At 45.3% G+C, this 13,689-nt stretch overlaps 1 protein-coding gene across 1 annotated transcript; it reads right to left on the bottom strand.

The window, feature by feature from the left end:
- Positions 1 to 3,983: 3,983 nt before the first annotated feature.
- CLDN34 (claudin 34) lies at positions 3,984 to 4,598 on the bottom strand. The gene has a single exon (XM_066356056.1). The coding sequence runs from the start codon at positions 4,596 to 4,598 to the stop codon at positions 3,984 to 3,986; it is 615 nt and encodes a 204-aa protein (XP_066212153.1).
- Positions 4,599 to 13,689: the final 9,091 nt, after the last annotated feature.

Here is a 13,689-nt window from a genome sequence, read left to right as displayed (position 1 = left end):
GCAATTGTCGAAGTAATGAATCTTGTAATCAGGTTAGGGCTTTGACCCTAAACTACTGGCTGAAATCCTAAATATGCCCTCAGGATGGTGTTGGTCAACTGCCACTTAAATCCTGTATCTGAGGTGATGGATGGAATTCCCCTGGAGAACAGGGTGGATTGAAGGCTAAGGATCTGGGATAAGCACCGGTCTCTGCGACCAGCACAGGAGGCCTGATGTTCTCGGACAGTCAAGCCCATCAGATCTATAGGCAACTGTGTGCAAAGGGCTATCTGGCCATGGACACTGTTGGAAACCAAACTGTCTCCGAGTCTACTCATAACTTAATCCACAACAAAATGAGTTTAATCCAAGGTCACCTGTCTGCTTTTGATTGTCTAGGTCACAGTGAAATAGGGTGTGGGTGTTTTGGATTTTTTTTTTTTTACCCACTTTTAACTTCTTATTCTAACTATTTAGCAAATATCTGAATGTTTTCCCCCTGCAAGCCTCCTTGAAGGTCTCTGCTAATTAGCTGATTGGCCTTTTTCAAAAGTTTGATCCTTGAATATCTTCAGCTATATCAGGGGTCCCCAAACTTTTTACACAGGGGGCCAGTTCACTGTCCCTCAGATCATTGGAGGGCCAGACTATAAAAGAAACTATGAACAAATCCCTATGCATACTGCACATATCTTATTTTAAAGTAAAAACACAAAACGGGAACAAATACAATATTTAAAATAACAAGTAAATTTAAATCAACAAACTGGCCAGTATTTCAATGGGAACTATGCTCCTCTCACTGACCACCAATGAAAGCGGTGCCCCTTCTGGAAGTGTGGCGGGGGCCGGATAAATGGTCTCAGGGGTCCCCAAACTACGGCCCGCGGGCCGTAGTTTGGGGACCCCTGGGCTAAATCATTGCACACTTCATTCAGGATACTACTTATTCAAATTTAGAAATAAAATCAACTATTTTTCAACAGGAGGAAACTGATCTTAAAGGGGGGAAAAAAGAAACTGGTGTGAGGAAAGGCATTAGAGAAAGGGTTGTGTTCCTCAGGAAGCTGGTCCTGTTAACCAAGTCCTGGTATTCTTGTGTTGCTGAGGTTACTGAGTCATTTTCCAGGGAATTCATAAACCAAGAGAACTCCTCACTGTGTGTTTTACAATGTGGACTTTGTTAAAGTGTCTGAATGTGTCTCTTGTAACAATTCCCAGTAGTAAGCAAACATGTTTTATAGGTATTCCTTCCTTAAACATTTTACTACATTTTTTACTTCAAAAGAATGACACCTTTAGACCTATTTCAGAGCCAATAATATTTGTTTTAGATCATTCTTACAAATGTATTCTAAATAGGACCATATTATTTTGAATTTAAATAAATTTCTATGCTGATAAAAAAATAAAATAAATGCATTGGTCAACACCAAAGATAATTAGGGCGTTTCCCCTTCTTAATCTAGAAATATGAAAATTTGGGGGGAAAAAATGAAGCACTTACCTTGCCATTTTTTTGGATGAGCTGAATTTTAAAGTAACCAAGTAGAAAAAGTTTTTCATTACAGAAGCCTCCCAGTCAATACTTCTGACAAGAATGTTCACATTAGAAGGTAATTACTTGTAACCCTCAGCATAATAATTGGTTCAAACAAGGACCATCAATCAATAGATGGTCCGTGCCCTGGCAGAGTAGCTCAGTTGGTTAGAGCATCCTCCCGATACTCCAAGCTGACAGGTTCGATCCCCAGTCATACAAGAATCAACCAATGGCCCTGGCCGGTTGGCTCAGCGGTAGAGCGTCGGCCTGGTGTGCGGGGGACCCGGGTTCGATTCCCGGCCAGGGCACATAGGAGAAGCGCCCATTTGCTTCTCCATCCCCCCCTCCTTCCTCTCTGTCTCTCTTCCCCTCCCGCAGCTGAGGCTTCATTGGAGCAAAGATGGCCCGGGCACTGGGGATGGCTCCTTGGCCTCTGCCCCAGGCACTAGAGTGGCTCTGGTCGCGGCAGAGCAACGCCCCGGAGGGGCAGAGCATCGCCCCCTGGTGGGCAGAGTGTCGCCCCTGGTGGGTGTGCGGGGTGGATCCCGGTCGGGCGCATGCGGGAGTCTGTCTGACTGTCTCTCCCTGTTTCCAGCTTCAGAAAAATAAAAAAATTAAAAAAAATTAAAAAAAGAATCAACCAATGAATGCATAAATAAGTGGAACAACAAATCAATGTCCCCCCCTTCCCCCAGCACCCTAATATCAATGAAAAAAAAATAGGTGGTCCATTAGGTGGAAGGTTGATGAAATTTATAAGAGGCAGGGATTGAGCTTTCCCCTTGAGGATTCACCTGTCATTCTTAGCATCACTAAAGACAATTACCGTATGCCATGAAGTATAATGCACTTTGAGACATGGTACCACCTTTGAAACACTCTTCCTCAAGGAGCTGACTCAAAATCTAATCAAGCCTTGAGAGGTGATAAGCCAAGTAGTCAAATGACAGGACAATTGATTCACTTTCTTCAGCAAATCAAAATCTTTTTTTTTTTTTTTTTTTTTTTTTGTATTTTTCTTAAGTTGGAAACGGGAGGCAGTCAGACAGACTCCGCATGCACCCGACCGGGATCCACCCGACACGCCCACCAGGGGGCGTCGCTCTGCCGCAATCAGAGCCATTCTAGCGTCTGAGGCAGAGGCCACAGAGCCATCCTCAGTGCCCCGGCAAGAGCCTCGGCTTCGGGAGGGGAAGAGAGAGACAGAGAGGAAGGAGAGGGGGAGGGGTGGAGAAGCAGATGGGCGCTTCTCCTGTGTGTCCTGGCCAGAAATCGAACCTGGGGCTCCCGCACGCCAGGCCGATGCTCTACCACTGAGCCAACCAGCCAGGGCCAAAATCTTTTTTTTAACAAAAAGGAGAAAGGGGGCCTGACCGGGTGGTGGTGTAGTGGATAGAACTTCGGACTGGGATGAGAAGGACCCAGGTTCGAGACCCCAAGGTCGCCAGCTTGAGTGCGGGCTCATCTGGTTTGAGCAAAGCTCACCAGCTTGGACTCAAGGTCGCTGGCTTGAGCAAGGGGTTACTCGGTCTGCTGAAGGCCCGTGGTCAAGGCACATATGAGAAAGCAATCAATGAACAACTAAGGTGTCACAACGAAAAACTGATGATTGATGCTTCTCATCTCTCTTTGTTTCTGCCTGTCTGTCCCTCTCTCTGACTCTGTTTCTGTAAAAACAAAACAAAAAACAAAAAGGAGAAAGGGGGTGTGGCAGGAGGAGAGCTTTAGATGAAGACTTAAGAGATAGAATAAGCACCTTCTATGAACACAAGAAAACTGGAGAATTACCTTTGAGGTATTTAAAAGTTTTTGAGAAAGTGTTTGATGATAACAAGAAATCACTGCTAATATTTAAGGCATAATACACTTATGCAAAGAAACGTTCATTTTTTACAGAGTCATATTGAAGTGCATAGGAATAAAGGATGTCTGAGGTTTGCTTTCAAGTCCTTCGGAAAAAGAAAAACAGGTTAAAAGAGGGGCAGAAAGGAGAGAGAAGGCTAAGATGGCAGGATCTTGATAACTGTTGAGTCTAATAATGAATGTGGGGGGATTCTTCACACCATCCTCCTTTGGCACATTTTGGAAAGTTTTATAAGGTATAGAAATGCTACTACCGTGCCATAGGACAGAGGGTAGCTGTTTTAAGCAGAAGTTTACAAGGGAGGTGTGGGAACCCCAGAAATTCTTATTTCCATACAGTAGCTATCTAGCATTCATTATTTACGAAACAATAATTCAAACCGAGATTCAGTAAGATGAGGGAGAGAGGCAGTTGTTCCTTTTGGAATTTTTATTTTTATTTTTAATGAATGTTCCTTAAGCAATCAATTGAGCCAAACTGGGATACAGAAGGATAGGCCAAACAGAGTATCCTGATGACATTTTCTGTGAACTTCTGGTAACCTTGGATTTGCAGAACCAAGGCCACCAGGAACTTCTTCATATATCTGAAACATTAGGGTGTATTTGGCCACCTGGGGGCAGCTTCTAACAGCCCACTTAACAATATGATGAAGGCGGCCAGAGCTGCCACAAGGATGGAATTACCCACTTTCTGTCTCACTGGCTTGAAAGGCAAGTGAAAGGATGGCGGGAATGTTATCCCCTCTTTGTTCATCACGGCGTGGTAATTCCAGATCACAGTGACCAAGATGAACATGCCAGCCGTTATGTGCAAAATCCCTGAGGTCACAAACCCTTGCCAGATGGCGTTCCGCCGGTGTCGCAGGAACATATTCCTCAGGGTTGTGATGGTCAGGGCTCTCCCCACCAGAACCAGGATGTTGGCAGCTAGCAGGAGGTTCTGGGGGACTCTGATATGCGCAGGCAGGGAAACGTTGTGGGTGTACAGGTGGCACACCATGTTTCTGGTGGGGTGGCTGGCGATGCGGTAAATGCACACTTTCCACATTCCAACACAGGCCAGGCTATACGGGGAGTGGGAGGTGCTTTTCACGTACCATATTCGCCACTCTGCATGGCCCATAGCCATCATGGACAACATCCATCCCAGAGTGACGAGAGTGAAACTTGCCATTTGGCGATCGGCGCTGTTGACAACAGGGCGCATGGGGGCCACGTGTCCAGGAAAACTATAAACCAAGACACAGACATAGTATCATGAGGGCAGGATCCACAGGCCTGGAACAGCTCCCCCACTGGGGAGCAGTGTCGTATCTAACAGGAAAGTGCCATATTGGAAATGGAGACATTGGACCCTCACTTTCAATGGGTGGGTGCATAGACCCAGCAAACTTTGCGAATGAGCCCTTTGGCAATATTTACCAAAAGCTCTAAAATACACAAACTTTCAATCAGGAAGTTCCACAACTGGGCGCTTGTTTAAAGACACCAATCAAGATTGGCCATACATCAACCTGCGATGCTGAGGTCCCAGGTTCAAAACCCCAAGTCACCAACTTGAGCGTGGGGTCACCAATTATGAGTGTGGGATCGTCGACATGCCTCATGGTCGCTGGCTTGAGCAAGCGGTCATTAGCTCAGCTAGAGTCAAGGCATGTATGAGAAGCAATCAATGAACTAAAGTGCCGCAACTACAAGTTAATGCTTCACAATCTTTCTCTCTTCCTGTCTCTGTCTCGCTCGCGAAAATTTTTTTTTTAAAAAAATTGGCTATAAATATTAAGTGACAAAGATGGTCACCACAGCCCTGTTTGTCATACTGAAAATGGGGACTTGGTTAAATCACTTCTGCTATATCCATACAGTGGACCTCTGTGTCAACATTACAAGTATAACTGAATTGTATAAGGTGGTGTTTCCCAACGTGGGGCCCACGCCCCACAGGGGGGCAATTCAATCGTTAAGGGGGGTAATTTGAAAATGGACTCGACAGGACTTTAACTCTTTCGCCCCGGGCCATTTAAATGCAATGCTAGATATCGGTGCCAAATTTAACAAAAAATGCAATTCTTAAATAATTGCGGTAAATAATTATTAAGTATAATTTCGTTTGACGAGACCAAAATATCAACTGGGTGATTGGCGTTGTCAAGTAAACTTCGTCCTGGGTTCACCGCGGAGCGTGCCGTCTGTCGCGGGGAACCCCGGACGTTTTAAAAACTCGCTAAACAACGCAGTTATTCTCACCTAATTGGCCCATCGCAACTTCTATAGTGTTTCACATCATTCAGTTGGTGTTAATTTGAAATAAGTGTCAGTCAAAACTGTTGTAAAAGCTCGTTGATTTAATAAATATACATATATATATTGTATAGATATAATTGGTAAGAATTTTTTATTTTTATCAATATTAAATTCTTTATTAAGTACTTCTTGCATCGGGGCTAGAAAGCACTAATATTTTATAAATATTATTGGGGCTATAATAGTGCATGCACGACAATTTTAATTTTAGAAGCATAACTTTCCAGAAAATTTTGTCAAGTGGAAAAAATATAGATACCTTTTGATTTGCGGTGGTAGTGTAGTAAATGTGTTATATACATTTAAATAAATATGAATTTTTAGTATACGTTTACTCTATGTCACATTGAATATATTTTAACACATATTTTAATATTAGTTTTTAATTGATCTTATTTTTATTTCTTATAGCCCATAGTAAAATGAGTGGTGCAAGCAAGAAAAAAACTTGTCAATATTCGGAGGAATATTTAAAATTTGGGTTCATACCCCCCGTTCACGATGAGCGGATTCCTTTTTGTCTTTTATGCCAGCAATGCTTGACCAACGAATCAATGAAACAAGGTCGTCTTGAGGCGCATTTGAAGGCGAAACATAGTGCTCATATTAATTCAGATTTGAGTTACTTTAAAACTTTAAAGAAAAATTTTGAAAAAAGAACAACATTAAAGTCTCTATTTACTGCTCATACTTCAACTAATAATCGTGTTCTTGAGGCTAGTTATCAAATTTTTTTATTCATCGCTAAAACTGGAGAAAATCACACTATAGGAGAGAATTTAATAAAACCGTCAATATCAGCATTTCTTAAAATGGTTCTTGAAAAAGATGACAAAGATGTAAAAGCTATGCCACTCAGTGACAATACTGTTAGCAGAAGAATAGACGAAATGAGTGAGGATATTGAAAAACAACTTATTGAAAAGCTGAAAACAAGAAAATTCTCCTTGCAAATGGATGAATCAACTTTGAGAGACAGTGAGGCAGTATTGATAACTTATGTAAGATATATTGATAAAGGACATTTTGCTGAAGAAATGTTGTTCTGTAAAAGATTAGAAAGCACCACTACCTCCAAAGATATATATAATAAGCTAAAAAACTACTTAGATGTCAATGATATACCAATGAAAAATATAACATCTTGTGCTGCAGATGGTGCTCCCAATATGATGGGCAAGAAAAATGGCTGCTTAAAATTGATGAAAGATGCAAATCCAGAAATGATTCTTGTGCATTGTGTTATTCATAGGGAAAACTTGGTAGCTAAAAACATCTCACCTGTTCTGAATGAAGTATTACATACAGTAATAAAGTGTGTTAATGCTATTAAAGCTAGTGCCAAATGTGAGCATCTTTTCAAGCTATTTTGTGAAGAACAAAATGAAGACCATGTGAGACTTTTACTTCATACTGAAGTCAGATGGCTATCTAAAGGAAACTGTTTGAAAAGATTTATGGAACTGTTTGATACTCTTAGTGATTTTTTAAGGGACAAACCTGAAATGAAGTATCTGTTAACAATAGATGGTAAAGCATTTGTGAGTTATTTAACCGATATCTTTGAAAAACTAAATATATTAAATAAGCAACTTCAAGGAACAAATAAAACTCTTGTTGATGCAAAAGCAAAGATATTTGGTTTCATTACCAATATTGAGTTATGTCAGAAACATATTAACAACAAAAACTTTAAACAGTTTCATTGGCTCCAAAAATGTGAAGTAACTGATACCGCTTTACTTGTTATTGTCAATCATTTGAATATTCTATCGGCTGATTTAAAAGAAAGATTTTCTGATTTAAAACAAATTGATTTCCCAACATGGATGATGCAGCCAATGTTAGTGGATTTGTCTGATATATCAAATATGCAGTATCAAGAAGAACTCGCAGAATTGCAAAATGATGAGTCAGTTAAAGCTTTATTTAATATCAAAGGAGCGATGGCATGGCTTTGTGAGGAAACAGAAATCAAATACCCAAATTCAACCAAATGTGCAAGAAAACTATTGCTACCGTTTCCATCTTCATTTTTAGCTGAATGTGGATTTAGTGCTGTAAATGATTTACTGGTAAAAAAAAAAGAAATCGGCTGGATATAACACAACGTGGAGACTTGAGACTAAAGCTAACCAAATTGGAACCTAATATAAAATCTCTGTGCAGCAAGCATCAAGCGCAAGGATCACACTAAATTAAAATAATAAATTAATATAGAAAAATCTGTATTAAAATTATTTGGAATTTAAATTTCTGTTTTTCATTATATGTTTTGAAATTTTACTGTGTTTTGTTAACAATTTCATAGTGATTTCTTCCTAGAACCTATCATTTATGTTTATTAAGTGAACAAATCAATTTTTTAATGTTAAAAATTATGTATGTTACATAGGGGGGGACATAAAAATTTTAGAAAGGTTAAGGTGGGGCATGGCACAAAAAAGGTTGGGAAACACTGGTATAAGGTGTGATATTTTGTGTTTGGCTCTTCTTGCTTTGCACAGTGTTTTCTTTTTTATTTATTTATTTTTACAGCGACAGAGAGTCAGAGAGAGGGATAGATAGGGACAGACAGACAGGAACGGAGAGAGATGAGAAGCATCAATCATCAGTTTTTCGTTGTGACACCTTAGTTGTTCATTGATTGCTTTCTCATATGTGCCTTGACCAGGGGGCTACAGCAGATTGAGTAACCCCTTGCTCGAGCCAGCGACCTTGGGTCCAAGCTGGTGAGCTCTGCTCAAACCAGGTGAGCCCGTGCTCAAGCTGGCAACCTTGGGGTCTCAAACCTGGGTCCTCTGCATTCCAGTCCAACGCTCTATCCATTGCACCACCGCCTGGTCAGGCTGCACAGTGTTTTCAAAGTACATGTAGGCTATAGCTCGTGTGAGCAGACTGTTGCTTTTCATTGCAGAGCAATGTTCAATTGTATGGATGTACCCTAGTTTGTTTACTGCTTCATTACTTTTGGGGCATCTGGATCAGTTCTAAGTTTTGGTTCTTTGGAAGAAAATTGCTATGAACATTTGCATATAAAACTCTATGGGGGCATATGTTCTCATTTTGTTTTTCTTTTTTTTTTTAAGTGAGAAGAGGGGAGATAGAGAAACAGAGTCTCGTATGCACCCAGACCAGATCTACCCGACAACCCCCATCTTGGGTCGATGCTTGAATCCACCGAGCTATCCTCAGCACCTGAAGCGGACACCCGGACCAACAAGCTATGCTCAGCACCTCGGGCCACTCGCAAACCAATCAAGCCATTGAGTGTGGGAGGCCTTGAGGGAGCAAAGGGGGAGGGGAGGAGAAGCAGACAGTCCCTTCTCCTGTGTGCCCAGACCGGGAATTGAACCCAGGATGTCCATACACCTGACTGACGCTCTATCCACTGAGCACCAGCCAGCTCTGGTTCCTAGGCCCTGCTCGGGTTACTCACCTCAGAAACTTGATGTTCCTTTCACATATCAGCCAGCTCAGCTGGCCTCTTCGTTCCTAATGGGACACTTCCAACCCACCACCTAACAAGACCAACAGGACTTTGATGCCATCCTGAGGGTCTAGAGGTCACCTCATCCAAGTTGCACAGGTCACTTACGTACCACTTACATACTACATATGTACTTACTTAGCATTTTCAAATCTTCTTAGGAAACCGTAGAATAAGAAGGCCATTGCAGCAGGACGCTGAGTGGAAAGTACAGCCCTTTTCAGGGTCACATATGGTGTGTTCAAAGGGAGGACCACCTCTCTGGTTCCTGGGCACATTTTTATCATTGCTACATCTCTTTTTCAAAACGGCTTTACTGAGATAGGACTCACGCACCATAAAATTCACCACTTTAAAGTGTGGAATTCGGTGGGCTTTTCTATAGTCATAAGATCATGCACTACCACCACTATCTTAATTCCAGAATGTTTTCTCACCTCAAGAGTATTCCTGTCCCCGTGGGCAGTGCCTCCCCATCCCCTCCTAGGCCCTCACAGCTGCCAACCTGTGCTGTCCCCGCAGAGTGGCATGTTGTGGACATTTCATATCCAGGCAAGCACACAATCCAAGGGCCCTGTCCCTGGTCTTACCTAAGCATAATATTTTTAGGGTTCAGCCCTACACATCAGTACTCCATCCCTTTTCGTAGCACAGTAACATTCCATCACATGTATAACGCTGTCTGTTGACCTGTTTAGCAGCTGATGGACAGCTGTCCTCACTTTTTGGCTGTTACCAACGCTGCCGCTATGGACATTCACCGACAAGTCTCTGTGCGGGTGTATGGTTTCATTTCTCTTGGGGACCTACCGGGGTGTGGACTTTCTGGACCAGGGCGTCACTGGTATCCAAGCGTGGACTGGGTTACATTTTCAGGAACCACCCATGTTTCCCAAAGTGGCTGCCCATGTGACCCCCCCACTGGTACCCCCTTACAATACTAGTAGTGACCGCGTCCACACGGGTGTGGGCGACTGGTGTCCACACCCCTATGCTCTCCGTGCTGGGGGTGTGGGCGGCAGGGGCGCGGCGCTCACGGGGGACGGGCTCTCACTGTGGGAGGGTGGGAAGGTTGTGGAGGCGGTGGTGGTGCAGGCGGGACACAGCGGACATTTTACCAGAATAAAACACCAACAAAAAAGAAGGTTGAGCCTCCACTGACTTGTGACCCGTCTCCCGACGAGCAGGTGCCTGCGGACGAGGGTGACGGCTCCTCAGGCCGCCCCGCCGGGTGCAGGCTGCTGTTCACTGCAGTCCCCGTGGTCTGCAGGTAAGCTGCGACGCCTCTCCTTGGCCCACGTGCCCGAAGGGCCAGCCGCCCTGAGTATCTTCCACCGCCTGCACATTGTCCGGTCTTCTACATGCCGGGTTGCTAGGACCGGAGCCTGCGACCCTGTTGCTAGGCCCCGAGCACGTGACCCGGATGTAGGGCCCTGAGCACGTGACGCCGCTGCTGGGCCCCGAGCATGTGACCGCAGGGCCTCTGGCTTCCCCTGTGCACCACGCACCTTGGCGGTGGCGAAGGGGCATGCAGCGGCCGACCGGCAGGGTCCTCTCTGGAGAGCTGCTTCACTCCAGACTTGTTTCCTGACCCAGACAAGCTCCCAGGGTTGTTAAGTAAAAGCAGGTTAAAAAATGTGGGGTTCTATAACCCTGTTTCTTAAAGAAAAAAAAAAAAGGAAGAAAAATAGGACTGAGAGGAGGGAGGGGAAGAGAGAGGAGGGGATGGAAGTTAGGAGGGGGAAGGAGTAGGGAGAGAAGGGGGAAGATGGGCGGAGGAAGAGAGAGTGAGATGGGGGACAGAGACAGGGAAGTGAGGGAGATGGGATGGAGAGAGCGGATGGAGGGAGGGAGAGGGGATGGAGGGAGATGAGAGATGGAGGGTGGGGAGGGGATGAAGGGTGGGGGAGAGAGTGGAGGATGGAGGAAAGAGTGGAGGGTGGGGAGAGAGGCAAAGGGTGGGAGAAGTGGGGGGGACAAATAGAGGGAAGAAGAGAGGGAGGGAAGAAGGAAGGAAAGGGATGGAGGGAAGGAGAGAAGAAGGGAAGGAAGCGAGGGGTAGGGGAGGGAGAAACGGAGAGAGGCACGGACTAAGGAAAGAGGAAGAGGACATCTGTGAATGCATCACCTTACCTGGCACTGTATCCCTGAAGGGCCTCAGTGTTCTCACCTGTACAGGAATGACAGTGACCACTGGAGGAGCAGCTGGCCTGTGAGAGGGAAGGGCTAGCAGTCCGGAAGGCGGCCACAGGCTGGGAGTAAGGGGTGTGGGGAGGTGGGGCAGGGGCCAGAGAGTGGGGAGTGCGGGGGGGGGGGGGGCAGGGGCTGGAGCCCTAGGTTCTCACACTGCTTGTGCTTGTACCCTTACTGGTAGGGGGCTCGTGTAGCATGCAAGAGGCAAAGTGTGCCCCTGGCACCCAAGTGTTGGTTAAATACATACCGTCAGCCACGGACACACATATGCACGCATGCAGTAAGTGTGTTCGCACATCTTGTATCACACCCAGAGCGAATCTGGATAAAAATGTACACAAAATTAAAGGCCACAGTCTTACCAGGAGGTAGACGCAGGTGCTCAACCCCATCCCGGCCAACACGGGAATCCCTCACAGTCAACACTGTCCCACATTGCCACCACTGCATGCCACCACTGTGTCTGTCAGGCTATGTTGGCATTTTCATGTATGACATTCCTAAATACAGGGCAGATGCCAACCGAACTCAGATGTGTTTGGGAAATCTGGAGCAGAAAGCTGAAACAGGGTTCTTTGTCGCAGGTTTCCTTGGAAACCTCACCATACTCCGAGAACCCCTGGGAGAGGAGTGCAGGGAGTCCTCACTTCCCGTCCTCTTAGGGTCCTACAAACAGCAACTGTAAGCGAAACGAAGTAGGATGACACCGGTCTCACTGCCAGCTAATTGTATGGACAAGAGTTGAGTTCCTAGGGACCTGGGTTGTGGTTCTGGTACAAACACATCACCACACCTGTAAATGGAGACTCCCAAAACACTCCTAAATGAAACACTGAAATAAAGGTGAGCTATCCATACATTTAATAAAGGTGAATAAAATCAAGTTTGAAATGATGTCCCAACCTGCTGATGCCAGTTGAGGGTGGTGGTGGCCAGAGCCCATCTCAGTGGCCCAGGGCGCCAGATGGCAGTCCCTTGGACAGGACTCCATCCCATTGCAGGGTTGCATCCCCTCACCTACCAAGACTGCGCTAATGTAGAGATGAGAGGTCACCTCACAAGCTCCTCTTGGGAGAACACCAGAGTCCCCAGAAAAAGCCCACGCAGACATGGGAGAACATACAAACTGTACACCCACAGGGGCCCTGGCCTGTAGGTGATTTTAAAAAATCTCATCAACCTTATAACAAAAGGATGTTATGTGAGGACCAGCTGCCCTCAGGCTGACAGGCACTGGGGTGAGAAACACATGCAAGCGTAACTCGCACTGTGCAACGGGTCACATTTTCCTGGATCCCGCAGTCGATGAAATAGTGGAATTCAACTTGACAACTCCTCTCAGTGAGGCGAAAGGAAGCCTGCTCTTAACATAGAAAAAAAAGGGGGGCTTTACCTTTTCATTCTGAAATAATTTCAACCTTCCAAAAACGTTGCAAAGAGCACAGACCATCATCTTGCCACAGACCCCCCCCGCACAGAACCAACTTAGAGAACCCCAGTGCAGCGAACAGGAGGAGTGACACTGGCACGCCATTGTGACCCACAGACCCAATACCAATGTCCCCCTGCCATCCAAGTAAGACCCAGGTAGCTGGTGCTGCATTGTTGGCAGAATGACTTTCCTTCCTCTAATTGTGAGCCGCGTCTCTGTTTCATCCGGTATCACCTTTTCACCAGCTTGACCCCTTCGACAGAACTGGTAGGTTTTGAATGAATTTCCCTCCCTTGGGGTTTGTAGGACGTATTGTTGGGCAAGAATAGAGCGTCCATCAGGCTCATTCCTGGGGCCATCACCTGTGCTGAGGACACCTCTTGATGTGGTTAGGTAACATGACTCGGTTGATTTTTTATTTATTTTTGCGAGATAGAGAGACAGGAAGGGAGAGAGATGAGAAGTATCAACTCCTAGATGCAGCGCCTTAGTTGTTTATTGATTGCTTTCTCATTTGTGCCTTCACTGGGGGGCCCCAGTCGAGCCAGTGGCCCCTTGCTCAAGCCAGCGACCTTGGGCTCAAGCTAACAACCACGGGGTCATTTCTATGATCCCGCGCTCAAGCCGGCAACCCCACACTCAAACTGGAGACCTCGGGGTTTCAAACCTGTGTCCTCAGCATCCCAGGCTGATGCTCTATCCACTGTGCCATCACCTGGTCAGGTTTGGTTGAATTTTATAGCCAGGTTTAAACTAGCAACGGATTCACAGTGCAGCTCATAAACTTAACGTTTGGGGCCACTGATGTGCTCATAAGGTCCCATGCCCTGGTCAAAGTTGCCAGCGTTGCCAGAGACGTTCTAACGGCATTCAGTTAAT

This window comes from Saccopteryx leptura, chromosome X, assembly GCF_036850995.1.
Source record: "Saccopteryx leptura isolate mSacLep1 chromosome X, mSacLep1_pri_phased_curated, whole genome shotgun sequence".
Taxonomy (NCBI): Eukaryota; Metazoa; Chordata; class Mammalia; order Chiroptera; family Emballonuridae; genus Saccopteryx; species Saccopteryx leptura.
Note: the sequence above shows the minus strand (reverse complement) of the source record. Positions and strands in the feature narration are given on the sequence as shown.